Below are 14,000 nucleotides of genomic sequence, written 5' to 3' on the forward strand. Positions count from 1 at the left end.
TATATATTAGATTCTTTAAAAAAGTTGAAAGAAAATAAATATAAACATGTTGTGGCCATCGCTTTTTCTTTACTTCCGCAAAAAGAAACCTAAAGAGCTTTAAAGCACCGGCAGTTTCCAGTTGCAGAACCGATTTTCTCCGTCGACGGTCTCTCTTCCGGTTGGTTCCTCTGTCTTCTCCTCCCCCTCTCTGTATCCTGTAGGTCAATTTAGATCTTTAATTTTTTATTCGCATTTCGTTAATCTGTGTGAGTAACCAACTTTAGCGAAAAACATATATAATGTTATGTTAGACTCATATTTACTTCTGGAAATTTGCGATTGAGTTCAAATTGTTGCAAAATTTAAGTGGAACAACCTGGTTCTGAATCTGGATTCGCCTTACTTTTCGTGTTCGGGAGCTTCATTTTGAAGTACGAGGATTCTCTAGTTTAAGCTTTGAAATCTGTTTATCTGAGAGATTTATTGTGTTGAGAATGTTTGTTTAGTTGCTTGTTATTTTCCGTTGAAAGACAATGGGATTTTGTGATTGTGTTGAATGAATCTAATAAGGAGTTCAAGAATGTTATCTTTGTTGGAGATGCGATGCCTGCAATGGATTATTCACTTTTATGGCATAGTTTTTTTTGCAGGAACAAAATGGAAGACGTCCTAACGGAAATTCCCCCTCCTTCAAGGTTTTTTCAAGATGATCTTAACAGTTTCGCTCTTCCATCACCTCCTCTTCCATCCCCATTTCTTTTGTTATCAAACTCTAAGGCTAATGAACCTCTCCGCCCTTCTCTACTTGTCATTGCCATTTCTTCCCCTTCTCTGCATCTTTTCCATCATTTATCTGCTAAAACCCTTATTGGAAGTCTCATCCTACCTGAAGTTCCCTTCTCTGGAAACCATATCCAGCCCTCGGTTGATGACAAATCTTGCAACATTTACTCCATTGATCAAGATAATGAACTAATTATCCTCGTCTCCGTTCAGTTTTCTGTTCCTGCAGAGAGATCTATCCTTGTTGCAAAGCTACTACTTGATAATAAAATTATTCCTGAGAGGGTTTTGATCTTGGATAGTCTTCAGAGCCAAAATTTTCGGGGCAAGCTTTCACCTGATGAAACTTTTGCTTTCAAGCTGGAGACCTCTTCTGAAAGAAAGAAGAGTCGAGATGAGGGTAATAGCGGTTCACTAATGTTAAAGGGCCTGGATTACTATCCATCAGGAAGTGTTGTAGATGGCTTGGCTGCTGCTTTGCTTGGACGTTGTCAGATGAAGAATATCAAGGGAGCCCTCTGTGTTTCATGGCCAGAATATGGAAGTGAGGTGATATCTCTGCTCAAATCTTTACTTCACCAAAATGTGCTATTGCAACATACATTAGAATTTTGTACTGAAAGTAATAATGGGGATGAGTACCTGAACCGAACTAAGGACCTAGATTTATACACCTGAAAGAGTTGGGCTGTCAGAGTTACTAATATACATTTCCTTGTATGGTGCACACTGTTTCTTCTTTCCTTTTCACTGTGCTCCAGAAAATGTTGAAATAGATGGTAACCCACGAGGTCATTAGTTGAGGGGAATGGAATTTTCAACCATTGCTTCTTAAAATCCATTTTCTAAGGCTATGGAAGGTGTTTTTGTAATTCTGTGTTGGGCTGTTAGCTAGCTAGTACCAATGATACATTCAGCTCGTTATCATGCTTGAGATTATAGTTATTCTATTAATACTAAAAGCTCTCTGTTTATTATTTTAAACTAATGGCTCAATCCTGGTATGACTTCATCCTTTAGTTGTGTGTGTGTCTCTCTATAGAGAGAGGATTTCGACATGGACCGGTTCTTTTGGAGCGACCCTTTCTTTTAGTTGGGCTTTTACAATTGCCCTAATGCAGGCTGGATCTCTTTTCCCGTACACATCCATATTGGATTTGGGAGCCTCCTCAATTTAACGGGAACTTCTACTTCTTCATGTGGAGGTAGATTGAGATCCATGTCCCACCGAGGGACTCAAGATTTAAAGAATGAAAGTTTAAATGTCTATGGACATATTGTGGAGGTGTTGTGGAGGCAAGTAGATGTTGCAAGAATTTGAGAATTTATGCAAGAAGTAGACACTAGACAGGGTATACAACATCAACTTACGAGGTCTCAAACACCACAACAAAACCACTCAGCTCTTAAAATCTGCCAAAGTCGACTCCAAATGAGGGAATGGATTAGAACATGTGATTGCTACCTACAAAGAATATAAAAATTCTTCGAGTTGGCATGAAATAGTTCCCATGCAATATCAAACATTATCAGACGTCTTGTAGTCAGACATTTTAAACAAAACATCTAATCAAACGACCTTTTATAGGTCTTCTTTCTAAGAAAAACGAAACCAAATCATATATACTTTTCATATATGGTATGAAAACACTTATTGAACTATAGACCCCTTTACCAGTTGGGTTTTGTTACAAACCAAATTCACAATCTTCTTGGAAGAACTTGATACAAACGTTGATACAATTCCTTTTCTTTTCAATAGTAGTAGTAATCTATGTTCTATCCATTGGTAATTAAACCAATGTATGGCTTAACAGCAGAGCCAATCCACAGCCTCCCTCTACTTTCTTCAACCTCACTCACCGACTCCAGTGCTTGCCCATCCCCCCCATCAAGCATCCCTTTCACTGCCCCCATCTCGTCCAACTTCACCGCCACTGGATCGCCCCGAATCCACGGGATCTTCACCTTGCCGTGCTGCAATGTCACTCCCCGGCTAAGCCCTGTCCACGTCTGAACTTCGAGCTTCCCTCTTGCAGTGTTCATAGCGATCCAAAAGTCACCGTTGTCAGTCCTCTTTATGTTGTCTGGGAACCGTTCGAGCTCCGCAAATATCTCCACCGTGTGAGTTTTGGGACCCTTTTGTTAAGAATATGAAAAATCTCATTTAAGTGCAAAAGTAGTATGTGATTTGTGACGGGTGTTCTTAAATTTTTAATTTTACAACTTAATTTATTTAAAATTCACATAAGACACCTATTAGCCACAAAAATCAATTTTATATTGAATAATATCAGGTAATTTATTTCTAAAAATAAATGTATTAAAAATCTAGTAAATACACAAGTTTGAGATAAAATTACCATATTCATACCTTTAACCAGAACTTTAAAATCTGAAGAGCACCAGTTTCGGCCATTAGAAGGAAGGAAGAATTGGTGTTCAAAGCGATGCCATTGGGGAAAGCAAGACCGTTGAGCAATACGGTGACATTTTTGGTACGTACATCGTATTTCAATAGCCTCCCTGACTTGTCTCCTTTCATTATCGATGACACCCAAACCCTTTCCCCAACAAATAATAATATTTATTATCATTTCAAAATAATAAATAAAGTCTCATAATTTATGATTCACAATTATTTTATATTATGGTCTCCCTTGTTATTGGAGAATGGTCAAACACATTATATTTTATTTTATTCAATTTATAAGAAAAAAAAAACAAAAAATATTCGGAAAAAGACGAGGAGAAATTACCTTCTTTGGAACAAGGTGCTGCTATCCGTGAAATAAACGGCGGCGTTTTGAGAGTCGATATCGAGAGCATTAGTGAAGCGGAGTGGGACGCCGTGGGCGGAAGAGGCGAGTTGACGAGCCAAGCCGCCATGGGGTCCGACAGCCAAAAGGCCATAATAGGCATCCGCTATGTAAAGCTCACAGCTTGAGCTTAAAGAATGGTCGAATTTTAGCCCTAATGGCCTTCCACACGCCGGCTCCGTTTCCGGCTTCCCATTGCATTCTTTTCCCTCCCTGGAAATTCCTCCACGTGGCTAGTTTTTTTTTTTTTAAATAAATAATAAAAATAAAAATAAAATATTGCGTACCTGTTGGGCGAGGTAACAGCAAAGAGAGTCCAGCCCAAAGCAGGACCTTTCCACTTCAGGATTCTGCCGTCGGACACGCCGGCGTACGGCCCTTCTCCACGGCAGTCGAAGGCAATGCTTTCTGGCCCGAAAACCCCACCGGGAAGGGGAAGCTCCTCTGCTTCCATGCTAGCTTCCAACAATGGAGCCCAACACACCACCACCGCCGCCGCCGCCACCCATAAAGCCACCAACAATGGACTACAACAAACCGCCGCACACTCCATTTTCCTCCCTCTCTCTCTCTCTCTATCTCAAACTAAAATATAAAATGGTTGATTTATGTAATATTTCATATAATTTAAAGCAACATTACACATTTTAACTATGCAATAAATGGATATATGAAAAAAAAAAAAAATTGATTTTCTAGTGGTTAGTGGTTATCTCACTTAAAGTTGAATAAAAAATAGGTTAAAGTATAAATCAATTTAGTAAATATAAAATAAAACATCAAAATAAACTAGATTGACACGTCCCCATCAAAAAATAAATGCAAAAATATGATGACATTGACTCATTGACTTGATCACTGTCCGACCCATTACAACATGCATATAAAAACATGTCAACGTTGTTGTGACGAGTATACCTAATTAACCCATTTTTTTAATAGTGCATAACTCGAGTTATAGGAGATGAGAATTGACACTGTGAATGTTTGATTAATCCACCACACCTAAATGATGTGAAAGTTATCTTATTTATAATCAAATAAATTACAAGGATATGGAAATAATAATAAATGAAAATAACAATAAATGGAAAGATACCTATGATAATAAGACAAATATTAGATATTTGCCTTATAATAAAATATCAAATATAATATATATGGTAAACTATAATTTATTACTAAATATCCTTAACAGACACTAAGCCAATTATATGCTCTAATATTACAACTGTAAAGAGACGTGGGTCATGAATTATTTACTACATAATTGTAGATAGGTCATTTAAGGACCTATTTGAAATTTTTGTTCTCCACCTACCTACCCCTACCCCTACCCCGGCTGTTTCATTAATATTTTTGTGGAGATTGAGACGGGATTCTGCCCGCTCGACTCTTTTTTTCTTCTTCTTCTTTTGGAGTCTTCTTGACTATGCGCCTTCGAGACTCACAATACTTTGTTCGACATGATCTCCTCAATGGTATGAAATTGTCCACTTTGAGTATGAACTCTCATGATTCATTCCCTAAACTAGTCCACGTGAGACTTTCATCCAACAACGTCATCAAAGACTTTTATAAAATGTATTTTTCGTGAATCTTAATAAAATCGTTAAGAGTCCCATCTGCCAACCTTCCAACTTCTTACCTCTTAATGAAGATGATTCAAAGTTCAAAGCATTGTATTAAGTGTTCTCCCATCTAACTTCTACTTACCCTTTTCTTTTAAATTAATTATTATTATTATATATTGCTCGATTATCTAAAACCTTTTTTATTATTTTAAAATAGAAGTGAGTCGACTGTTTGAACGTGACAAGATTACGACATTTTTGTTAACATCAATGTTTTAAACTTTAACTGAGTCATTATCATTCTACACTTTAAGATATTTATTGCGTAATTATTTTCGTTAATTAAAAATTCCTCTATAGGTAAAATTGATTTCGATTTTCTAATTTATTCCATTTTAAATTCAATTTTATGTCAATTATTTATTTAATCAGAATTTTATTATATTAATTTATATATTAATGAAGAATTGTTGTTGCAGTATTAAAATATATTTATAGTTTACTCTATCAACTTTCCATTCTCTATAAATATATATATATATATATTCAATTATATTTTTAAATTAAAAAAAATTAAAAATACTATTGCCGGTTAGTTTTTTTTTTTTTTTTTTTTAAATTAAAAAACTTTAATATTTTATTTTATAATTTATAAAAACGGTAAAAAAATTCTTACGGTTGTGTACGAACGAAATCATTAGTAACACATTTAAAAAATACCCGTAAACTTTCAAAGACAACATTATTATCCTTAAACTTGAAGAAAGTAAAAAAAAAAAAAATTACCATTAAATTGAAAAGAGACAATTATTTTTTCTTTCATATATTGACAAAAATAATTTTTTTTTTATGAAAGTTAAAAGGTGTTAATATTACGAGCATGTTTTAAATAGAATACTCACGGTAAAAATGTTTAAAAAAAAAAAATCTGTATAAAAAAATAATGGAAAAAATATTTTTGAAATTTTTTTGAAATTGAAAAATATTATTGAAAATTTAAAAATATAATATGATGCACGCATGTACAAGTGTAGAGACGTAAGTTTTAAATATAATAATTAGATATTCTTAGCTCGTTGAGTATCATAAATATTAATGTTCCGTTTTATTTAGAGGTAGATTTAAGTTGGTTATTTAATAGCATTTTGGAACATTATAATGTTCGTCGAGGGCATATTAATGTCAACAAAAGCTTATTATGGTATTATAATGCTTATTGGGATATATCGTTTTAGTACAGCGCTAATCGAGAACTCTTGAGCCTCACAATGGTTTATGAAGACATGTCGAGCCGTAAGATGCAGTTGGCCTTGTTACTCACTTGGACATCCTTATCGAGAACTAACCCATGAGTCAACTTTATAATCATGACATCTCAGACATCTATCTATCAGAGTGCTATTGAAGTATGAACCCTCTCTTGTCTATAGTTACTGTGTCGAGTTTATCCCATATATCAACGTCTAACACAAAGAATGAGGTGCAATATCGTCATACTTGTGCCACCTAACACTGTGTTTAGAAACTCATTCCTAAAAAAAAGACGTCCACACCATTAATATAGCTGTACAATTATGTTATCTACAGAAGGAGATATTTGAATTTATGATTTTTTAACGGAGGATATTGTGAAATATGGGTGTGTTTTTTTGAGAATTATGGGTTGAATAAACACAAAGGCATCAGCTTTTGTTGATGGAAGACGATTGGACAAAGATTCCAATTGGCGTAAAACAATTGGATAATAAATGCAAAAGGGAAGGGAAAGTTGAGAGAGAAAATCAAAAGAATCAATTCCCTTTTGTACGAGAAAGCGGGAGATTAAAGATTTAATTTTATTTTTTTTTTAAATTTTTAGTTCTTGTTTCTCACAGGGCGCCTCCATTTCCTGATCTCTCGTCCTGCTCATTTCCTCTGCGACTAGAAATCAGGTAATGTTATTCTCCCTCATTTTAGTTACCTTTGTGTTGTGTGTGGCCACCGATTTGGTTTCTTAAACGTGATTGTTGAGCTGTGTTCTGTTCATTATCCCCTCGAGATTCAAGTTACGCGAAATGGATTCATTTTTCATTTGGGTCTATGCTTTCAGTGGGAGTTTGCCTTGTACACATTGTTATGAATCGGATCATCCGTTTTTGACGAGTGATTGCTCTAACTAAAGCATTGACGAACTATTTGCTTATGAATCTTAAATGGGTTATTGCTTTTAGGCTGTTTAGGGTATTGGAATTACCGGAATACATCAATGCTTTCAAGTTGGAGTTGGCCTTGAAAACATTGTTAGGAATCGGCTCATCCGTTTTTGATAAGTGATCGCTCTAACTAAAGCATTAACGAGCTATTTGCTTATGAATCTTAAATGGGTTATTGCTTTTAAGCTGTTTAGGGTATTGGAATTACCGGCATACATCTATGCTTTCAGTGGGAGTAGCCTTGTAAACATTGTTATGAATCGGTGATTGCTCTAACTAAAACATCGACGAACTATTTGCTTCTGAATCTTAAATGTGTTATTGCCTTAAGGACGTTTAGGGTATTGGAATTACCGGATTACATCTACGCTTTCAGTGGGAGTTAGCCTTGTAAACATTTTTATGAATCGGCTCATCCGTTTTTGATAAGTGATTGCTCCAACTAAAGCATTAACGAGCTATTTGCTTCTGAATCTTAAATGGGTTATTGCTTTTAGTCTTTTTAGGGTATTGGAATTACCGGAATACATGTATTTTATATGTTAAAATACCTATTTCAATGGATGCATCGTTTCCCCTCGATTGGATACCGCATTCTGTACTGTGGGAGATTGTTTTGGTTGGGTTGAGTTACCATTTCTTTCCCATATAGCAGATTTTCCGGCGAGCTGATTGGTTTCTGCTACAAAATTTTGATCGTATTTTGAGGAAATGAGGTATATTGGTGCACATGGGGTTGCAACATTGCACAGATATAAGTACAGTGGTGTTGATCACTCTTACGTTGCCAAATATGTACTGCAACCCTTTTGGAGTCGCTTCGTCAATTTCTTTCCACTATGGATGCCGTAAGTAAAGCTTTGTTGCTTCTATCAGTAGGGATTTCTGCAAATTCAGTAAAAGATTTGCGTTTAAAAATGTCAATAGCTTCTAGTGCAACTGTTCAATCCTGATACGCATATTTTCTTTCTTGTAAGCTTTCTTTCTGACGAGGTACTGACCTATCATTTTTTTCTCTGTTCTCACTTCACGTCGGTTCCTGGTTGATTTCGTCAGTCCGAACATGGTAACTAATGTTTCGTTTTGAGTGCTATTACTGCATCTTTGCTGTGACTTCTGAGATAATATGTTCTTTCCTTTGTGGCATGGTCTCGTGGCAGATAACACTTATGGGATTTATGTTTTTGATCACATCAGCAGTTCTTGGTTATGTGAGTAACATACAATATTCATTTTTACTGCTCTTCATTAAGTTTTTTCTTAAAATGGCGTCATTTCTATATTATGATCATCCCAATCTTGTAATTCTTGGTCGTAACTTTTTATGATAAATATTCTAAGACTGCGTTTCATTAGTTTTTGTGCTTTTATGTTCATTCACTTACCCTTTTGTTATTTTCTACTTCCATTACTTTGGCATAGCATATCTAAAATTGATGCAAAATATGGGCAAATATCACACGAGAATGATATATTTATTGCTATATTAGCACATCATGGCTCTTTTCAGTTATTCATGATTTTTTATATATTTATTGTTGGTTTATTGATCCCTTAGGCTTTCTCATCTTTTTATTCAATTTTGTATTTTCATGTCAGATATATTCTCCTCATTTGGATTCCGCTCCCCCAAGGTGGGTTCATTTTGCGCATGGATTGCTTTTATTTCTTTATCAGGTATGCTCTAGTATTCTATATGGTGTTTTGTTGTTCTGCTGCTTGGATGGCATGTCCTTTGTTGAAAATTGAGCAACTCCTATAGATTTCATGGACAATATTAATGTTACAGTGTTGCTAATAGCCTTATAAATCTTTAATCCCTGTTTTACAAGACTTTTGATGCTGTTGATGGGAAGCAAGCACGGAGGACAAATTCCTCAAGTCCACTGGGAGAACTTTTTGACCACGGTAATATTTCTATTTTATTTTTACTTCCTCCCTGTTCATGTCTCTCCAGCTTTTTAATGGCTCACCGAAGTTTAATGTTTAAAAAAATGTTGTTTTTGTGATTCTTCTCTCTTCCAGGATGCGATGCACTTGCGTGCGCGGTATGTATCTTAACACAATTGCTGTATTTTTCTGGCCTTCCCGCATTCATATATTTTTTGTTTCTTGGTGGCGATACCAGTTTGAAACCTTAGCATTTGGGAGCACCGCCATGTGCGGAAGATCTTCATTCTGGTTCTGGGTACTTTCAGCTGTTCCCTTTTATGGTGCAACATGGGAACAGTAAGTTTTCTGTACCAGCTCATTATTTTGATATGATACAAATTATTATGAGTTATGACAATGTCTCCTCTCTCATGATTTTAGTAGGCATCTATCATATTAGCCATGTTGTACCGGTTATTTAAACAATCCCTTAATAAAAGTTCTCTCTTTTCACTCTTTTGTCAATTTGGAAGGAGAAGAACCTTAGAATTTTTAGGATAAATTGAATACAGAGAACAACACTTGGCTTCTTTGTGATGTTTACACTGCAAAGAGTTATTTTATAATTATAGTCTCCATTACAAATTGGAAAGCTTTTCTGTGATGGTTGTGTTGGCACCTAACTTCCATTTTCATCTTTGAGTACAGCTTCTTCACCAATACTCTAGTTCTTCCTGTTGTAAATGGACCTACTGAGGGTCTCATGCTGATTTATTTATGCCATTTTTTCACAACCTTTGTGGGTATGTTCCTTCTCACTGCCTGTTTTACAATTTCAGTTTACGATTTTCTACCTTGAATATGCAATTCTCTTCCAGCGTGATAGAAAAGTTCGTCTAGTCCTGAATATATCTTCTACCAGGTGCTGGGTGGTGGGCTCAACAGTTTGGGAAGTCCATACCAATTTTTAGTTGGGTTCCCTTTTTCCATGGTAAGACTTAAAATATACTGTACCTATGAAATTTTGTTTATGCAAACCTTCAGCACTTAACTACGAATATCCATCTCTCTCCCTCCCTCTCTCTCTGTACCTATCTATGACCAGTTTTTATAGTGAATTGTGGTTCAGCTTTGTACTTTAATGTTACCACGTTGGTAATGTTAGACCATCTGTTGTTAATACATATTCTAGGAGGACAGGTTGGGAATTGCACCCTAATTTTCTTGTTAATCTACCCTTATTTTGGTTTTCCATTAATTCTACTGTTTAAGTAAGTTGGTGTGTTCTTTTGGGGAGTTAAGTTCTTTTCTTGTGAAGGCTTTTGTCTCAGGAAGGAGAGTACAGCCCTCTCAAAAGGCCGAGTGTTCTTGTAATTGCCCTTTGGGATTGTTCTTTTATGAAGTCATATGCTGATTGTAAGGAGGATTCCTTACAGGGTGACAAAGCATATGTTATATTTTGCACCCTTTAATGACATATTTAATCTATGTTTTAACCTGTCCCGTGTTGGTAAAATTCTCTTTTTCCTCTTGTTATGTCATGTCAGATATATAGACTTCTACTCATACACCTTTGGACCTCTTTGCTTAATCACAATTACTCATTCACTTGGCATTTCACTTTAGCAGTTACTCTTCTTATGGTTGATCATTTTCTAAAAATTTTATGCTCAGATATCCCTACATTCAAGGCTGCACTGATTTTGTTGGCTGCTTTCGGTGTCATTCCTACAGTAGCATTCAAGTATGTGTTTCCTGTCTTCTAGCTTTTTAATGAAATCCAAATGCATGTGATACTTGCCTTTTTCAAAGTCGTGCAATGCCAAGATTTTTCCATGATTCTTCTTCATGGGATGAAATGATAAATTTTCAGAATCTGTCCATTCATGTTTCGTTTGTGTTTCGACTTCGAGGATTGTTAACTGGAATATCTGCTCAAACCCCCATATCATCTTCTGTGCAGTGTGTACAATGTTTACAAGGTTGTTCAGGCAAGAAAAGGAAACATGCTATTAGCATTAGCGATGGTAACAATCACATTGTCAATGAACTTTGGTTTATCTACGTTATGCTGTAATAATAAATAGATTTTGTTTCATTGTTCGTACAGCTTTACCCATTTGTAGTACTTGTCGGAGGAGTCTTAATATGGTAAGTCTTAACTGTATTTTCCTTTCCCTCACCTAGTACATTTGTAGTCATCATATGCCTTTACACCATTTATTTCTCTCATTTAGGGATTATTTGTCACCTTCTGACATTATTGGAAGCTATCCGCATCTGGTTATAACTGGAACTGGACTTGCTTTTGGATTCTTAGTGGTGAGACATAGGTTCTTCCTCTCTCTCTCACACACACACCGTCCATCTCCCTATTTTTAGAAGCTATGGCATGGATTTGGTGGACTGAGTTTGTTTTTTCAGTGTTATTGGTATAAAATGGAGTTTTTGATGAAGTACTATGTTACCTTTTTCTTGCTGTTTTGATGGGTTATTCACGGTTACAACTATATGGAATGTTGAATCATTGTATGGCATTGATGACTTACATTAGTTGGAGTTGGAGGCTTGAATACAATGAACTCGAGCATTTCTAAAATAGAAGCATTCATTCTGTTTTGCAGGGTAGAATGATTCTAGCTCACCTTTGTGATGAACCCAAGGGCTTGAAAACTGGAATGTGCATGGTACGTTGCTTTAATGAACCAAAATACCACGAAGAGGCATGATTATGGCATTATATTTCCTGCGTAGCCCTTATGCTGTATTGTAACTTTATCTACAGTTTAGAAATGAAATTTTCTATACTCAAACCCCAACTCTTAATCCAAATACTTGAACCTTAATTCTTTAATTTGATTTTTTAGTTACTTAATGAGGTTCTGTCATACAATTCATGTTCGAAGTATGAAGTCATTGGTTCAGGAAGTCTCGAGATGGATACGAACGAGCGGCTCAATCTAGTTTTAGATGATACACATTGAAAATAAAAAATGAAGCTATAACAATACTCACTGTATATAAAGCTTCAAATGTGTACACTTCATAGCTAGGCTAGGTGCCTACCCATGTTGAATGTTCACTTCTTGCTTGAATGCAACAACTTTCTTTGATGAACGAAGATTACGGTAAGGAAAGCAAGGATGTTTAAGAATATTTAGAATAAACTAAGCTTAAATTAAGCTAGTTCCGCCTTGTTGGTAAAGTGTTTTGGATAATTTTCATAATATATTTAGAACAAAACTGGCATAGGTTGATCTTTTTGTTTGTTTAATATTTATGCAGTCACTACTATTTCTTCCTCTTGCCATTGCAAACGTTCTCACAGCAAGGCTTAACGACGGGTATGTGGTTATGGATTGAACAGTTTGCAGAGATTGAAAGCCTGATCATTTTTACTGACAATAAAGATCTGTAAATTCATGTGGCAGGGTACCTTTAGTTGATGAAAGTCTGGTTGTTCTTGGTTATTGTCTTTTTACTGGTATGATTACCCCTCTCTTTTACATTCATAGATCAGTTAATGAGCTCTGATATCATCTCATCTGATAGGTCTGTTAGACAGACCAAGCTTCTACTGTCTAGTAAAGTATACAAATATTATTCTACGACAAGTATACGTACATACTGGTTATCTACGCCGTAGTTGAATTATGTTGTTTTTCATGGTTTCTTCAGCTGCTCTGTATTTGCATTTTGCAACTTCAGTCATTCATGAGATCACCACTGCCTTGGGAATCTATTGCTTCAGGTGAGGAGACTTTTGGCCACTGTTCATTAGGCTCAAATTTGGATATTTAGCATGTCTGTAGCCATCTACTTCTATATGAGTTTGACAATCCAAAACTGTGAAATACAAACTGAAACTGATTTTAAAACGAATTTGAGCGTAATCAGAGGCGAAGATTATCATTATTTTCACATCACTCTACTGATAATTGTTTGCTTTTGTTCTACAGGATAACCAGGAAAGAGGCTTAAAGTTGGCTGCAGTTTTGTTTAGGGTAAGTCCTCTTCCTTACAACTCAGTTCTTAAACATAACAGATAATGATATTCTTTTGCATTTGGTTGTGAATTGATCAAAATTGTTGTATGTCCCACATGAGGAGGAGAACAAAACACCCTTTATAAGGGTGTGGAAACTTTCCCCTAGCAGACGTGTTTTAAACCCTTGAGGGGAAGCCTGAAAGGAAAAATACAAAGAGGACAATATCTGCTAGCGGTGGATTTGGACCGTTACAGGGTTAATTCTGCTGTCGTGTTCTTAAACATTCTTATGATCATCAAACCCACATTACAGATGATGATATTCAAAACTTCATAATTATTGTAGCTTTTTTGCGTTTGGTTGTGAATTGATTGAACTTGTTGTAGTGGGTTAAGTCTGCTGCTGCTGCTGCTAAACTAAATGTTATATGTCTCAGCCAACTGGAAGTTGCATGATGCAGCTGCAAATGTTCGTCCATTATCAAAACAACAACAATTCTGCATCATTGAGATTTTGATTGATATCATTTTTTGGATGAATTTGAGGATAGTTTTGAATCCAGTAGTGAGTGAGTGAGTGATTGTTATTCAGTTCATCCCATACTCTGACTGATGATCTTAGGCAATCTGACATTCTGAATATTCTCTCTAGAAAACCAAACTTGTGAAATGTTGTATTTGATCCTTTCTTATTGTAGCCTTTGTTTTTTAATGGTGTTATGAGGATCATGAACCCCTAGTCGTTGGTTCTTTCTCTTTTTTTTTTTTTTTTTTTTTTTTTTTTTTTTTT

At 35.6% G+C, this 14,000-nt stretch overlaps 3 protein-coding genes across 5 annotated transcripts; 2 read left to right on the forward strand and 1 right to left on the reverse strand.

Moving 5' to 3' along the window:
- Positions 1 to 52: 52 nt before the first annotated feature.
- LOC111489699 lies at positions 53 to 1,749 on the forward strand. Of its 2 annotated transcripts, none has more exons than XM_023138029.1 (2): positions 53 to 160; positions 633 to 1,749. In XM_023138029.1, the coding sequence occupies exon 2, from the start codon at positions 640 to 642 to the stop codon at positions 1,441 to 1,443; it is 804 nt and encodes a 267-aa protein (XP_022993797.1). In that variant the 5' UTR covers positions 53 to 160; positions 633 to 639; the 3' UTR covers positions 1,444 to 1,749. The 2 variants fall into 2 exon arrangements, with proteins under 2 accessions (XP_022993797.1, XP_022993796.1); XM_023138028.1 differs by having other exon boundaries at positions 54 to 160; positions 621 to 1,749.
- Positions 1,750 to 2,414: 665 nt separating this feature from the next.
- Positions 2,415 to 4,140, reverse strand: LOC111489697 (protein STRICTOSIDINE SYNTHASE-LIKE 10-like). Its single transcript, XM_023138025.1, has 4 exons — positions 3,872 to 4,140; positions 3,525 to 3,797; positions 3,140 to 3,329; positions 2,415 to 2,904 (listed from the first exon to the last, which is right to left on the reverse strand). Exons 1-4 carry the CDS (start codon positions 4,135 to 4,137, stop codon positions 2,545 to 2,547), a joined length of 1,089 nt encoding a protein of 362 aa, XP_022993793.1. The 5' UTR covers positions 4,138 to 4,140; the 3' UTR covers positions 2,415 to 2,544.
- Positions 4,141 to 6,828: 2,688 nt separating this feature from the next.
- Positions 6,829 to 13,922, forward strand: LOC111489695 (choline/ethanolaminephosphotransferase 1-like). 2 transcript variants are annotated; one of them, XR_002719425.1, is made up of 20 exons: positions 6,829 to 7,089; positions 8,006 to 8,198; positions 8,407 to 8,416; positions 8,511 to 8,561; positions 8,950 to 9,027; positions 9,183 to 9,258; positions 9,376 to 9,398; positions 9,479 to 9,579; positions 9,931 to 10,025; positions 10,145 to 10,213; positions 10,897 to 10,966; positions 11,186 to 11,249; positions 11,333 to 11,373; positions 11,460 to 11,544; positions 11,847 to 11,909; positions 12,508 to 12,566; positions 12,654 to 12,706; positions 12,901 to 12,973; positions 13,182 to 13,267; positions 13,524 to 13,646. XR_002719425.1 is itself a non-coding variant. In XM_023138024.1 (20 exons), exons 2-19 carry the CDS (start codon positions 8,062 to 8,064, stop codon positions 13,201 to 13,203), a joined length of 1,170 nt encoding a protein of 389 aa, XP_022993792.1. In that variant the 5' UTR covers positions 6,829 to 7,089; positions 8,006 to 8,061; the 3' UTR covers positions 13,204 to 13,226; positions 13,648 to 13,922. The 2 variants fall into 2 exon arrangements, 1 of the variants encoding a protein (XP_022993792.1); XM_023138024.1 differs by lacking the exon at positions 13,524 to 13,646 and adding an exon at positions 13,648 to 13,922 and having other exon boundaries at positions 13,182 to 13,226.
- The last annotated feature ends 78 nt before the right edge of the window (positions 13,923 to 14,000 follow it).

Source organism: Cucurbita maxima, unplaced genomic scaffold (genome assembly GCF_002738345.1).
Source record: "Cucurbita maxima cultivar Rimu unplaced genomic scaffold, Cmax_1.0 Cma_Scf00014, whole genome shotgun sequence".
In the NCBI taxonomy this organism is placed as follows: Eukaryota; Viridiplantae; Streptophyta; class Magnoliopsida; order Cucurbitales; family Cucurbitaceae; genus Cucurbita; species Cucurbita maxima.

Coding starts and splice junctions, on each gene's coding strand:
- LOC111489699 (XM_023138029.1), top strand. CDS start 640: ATGGAAGACGTCCTAACGGAAATTCCCCCTCCTTCAAGGTTTTTTCAA.
- LOC111489697 (XM_023138025.1), bottom strand. CDS start 4,137: ATGGAGTGTGCGGCGGTTTGTTGTAGTCCATTGTTGGTGGCTTTATGG. Junction 3,330..3,524: donor AGCACCTTGTTCCAAAGAAG/GTAATTTCTCCT, acceptor TGTTGGGGAAAG/GGTTTGGGTGTCATCGATAA. Junction 2,905..3,139: donor TTTTAAAGTTCTGGTTAAAG/GTATGAATATGG, acceptor TCTTAACAAAAG/GGTCCCAAAACTCACACGGT.
- LOC111489695 (XM_023138024.1), top strand. CDS start 8,062: ATGAGGTATATTGGTGCACATGGGGTTGCAACATTGCACAGATATAAG. Junction 9,028..9,182: donor TGCTTTTATTTCTTTATCAG/GTATGCTCTAGT, acceptor CTGTTTTACAAG/ACTTTTGATGCTGTTGATGG. Junction 12,567..12,653: donor ACAGCAAGGCTTAACGACGG/GTATGTGGTTAT, acceptor TTCATGTGGCAG/GGTACCTTTAGTTGATGAAA.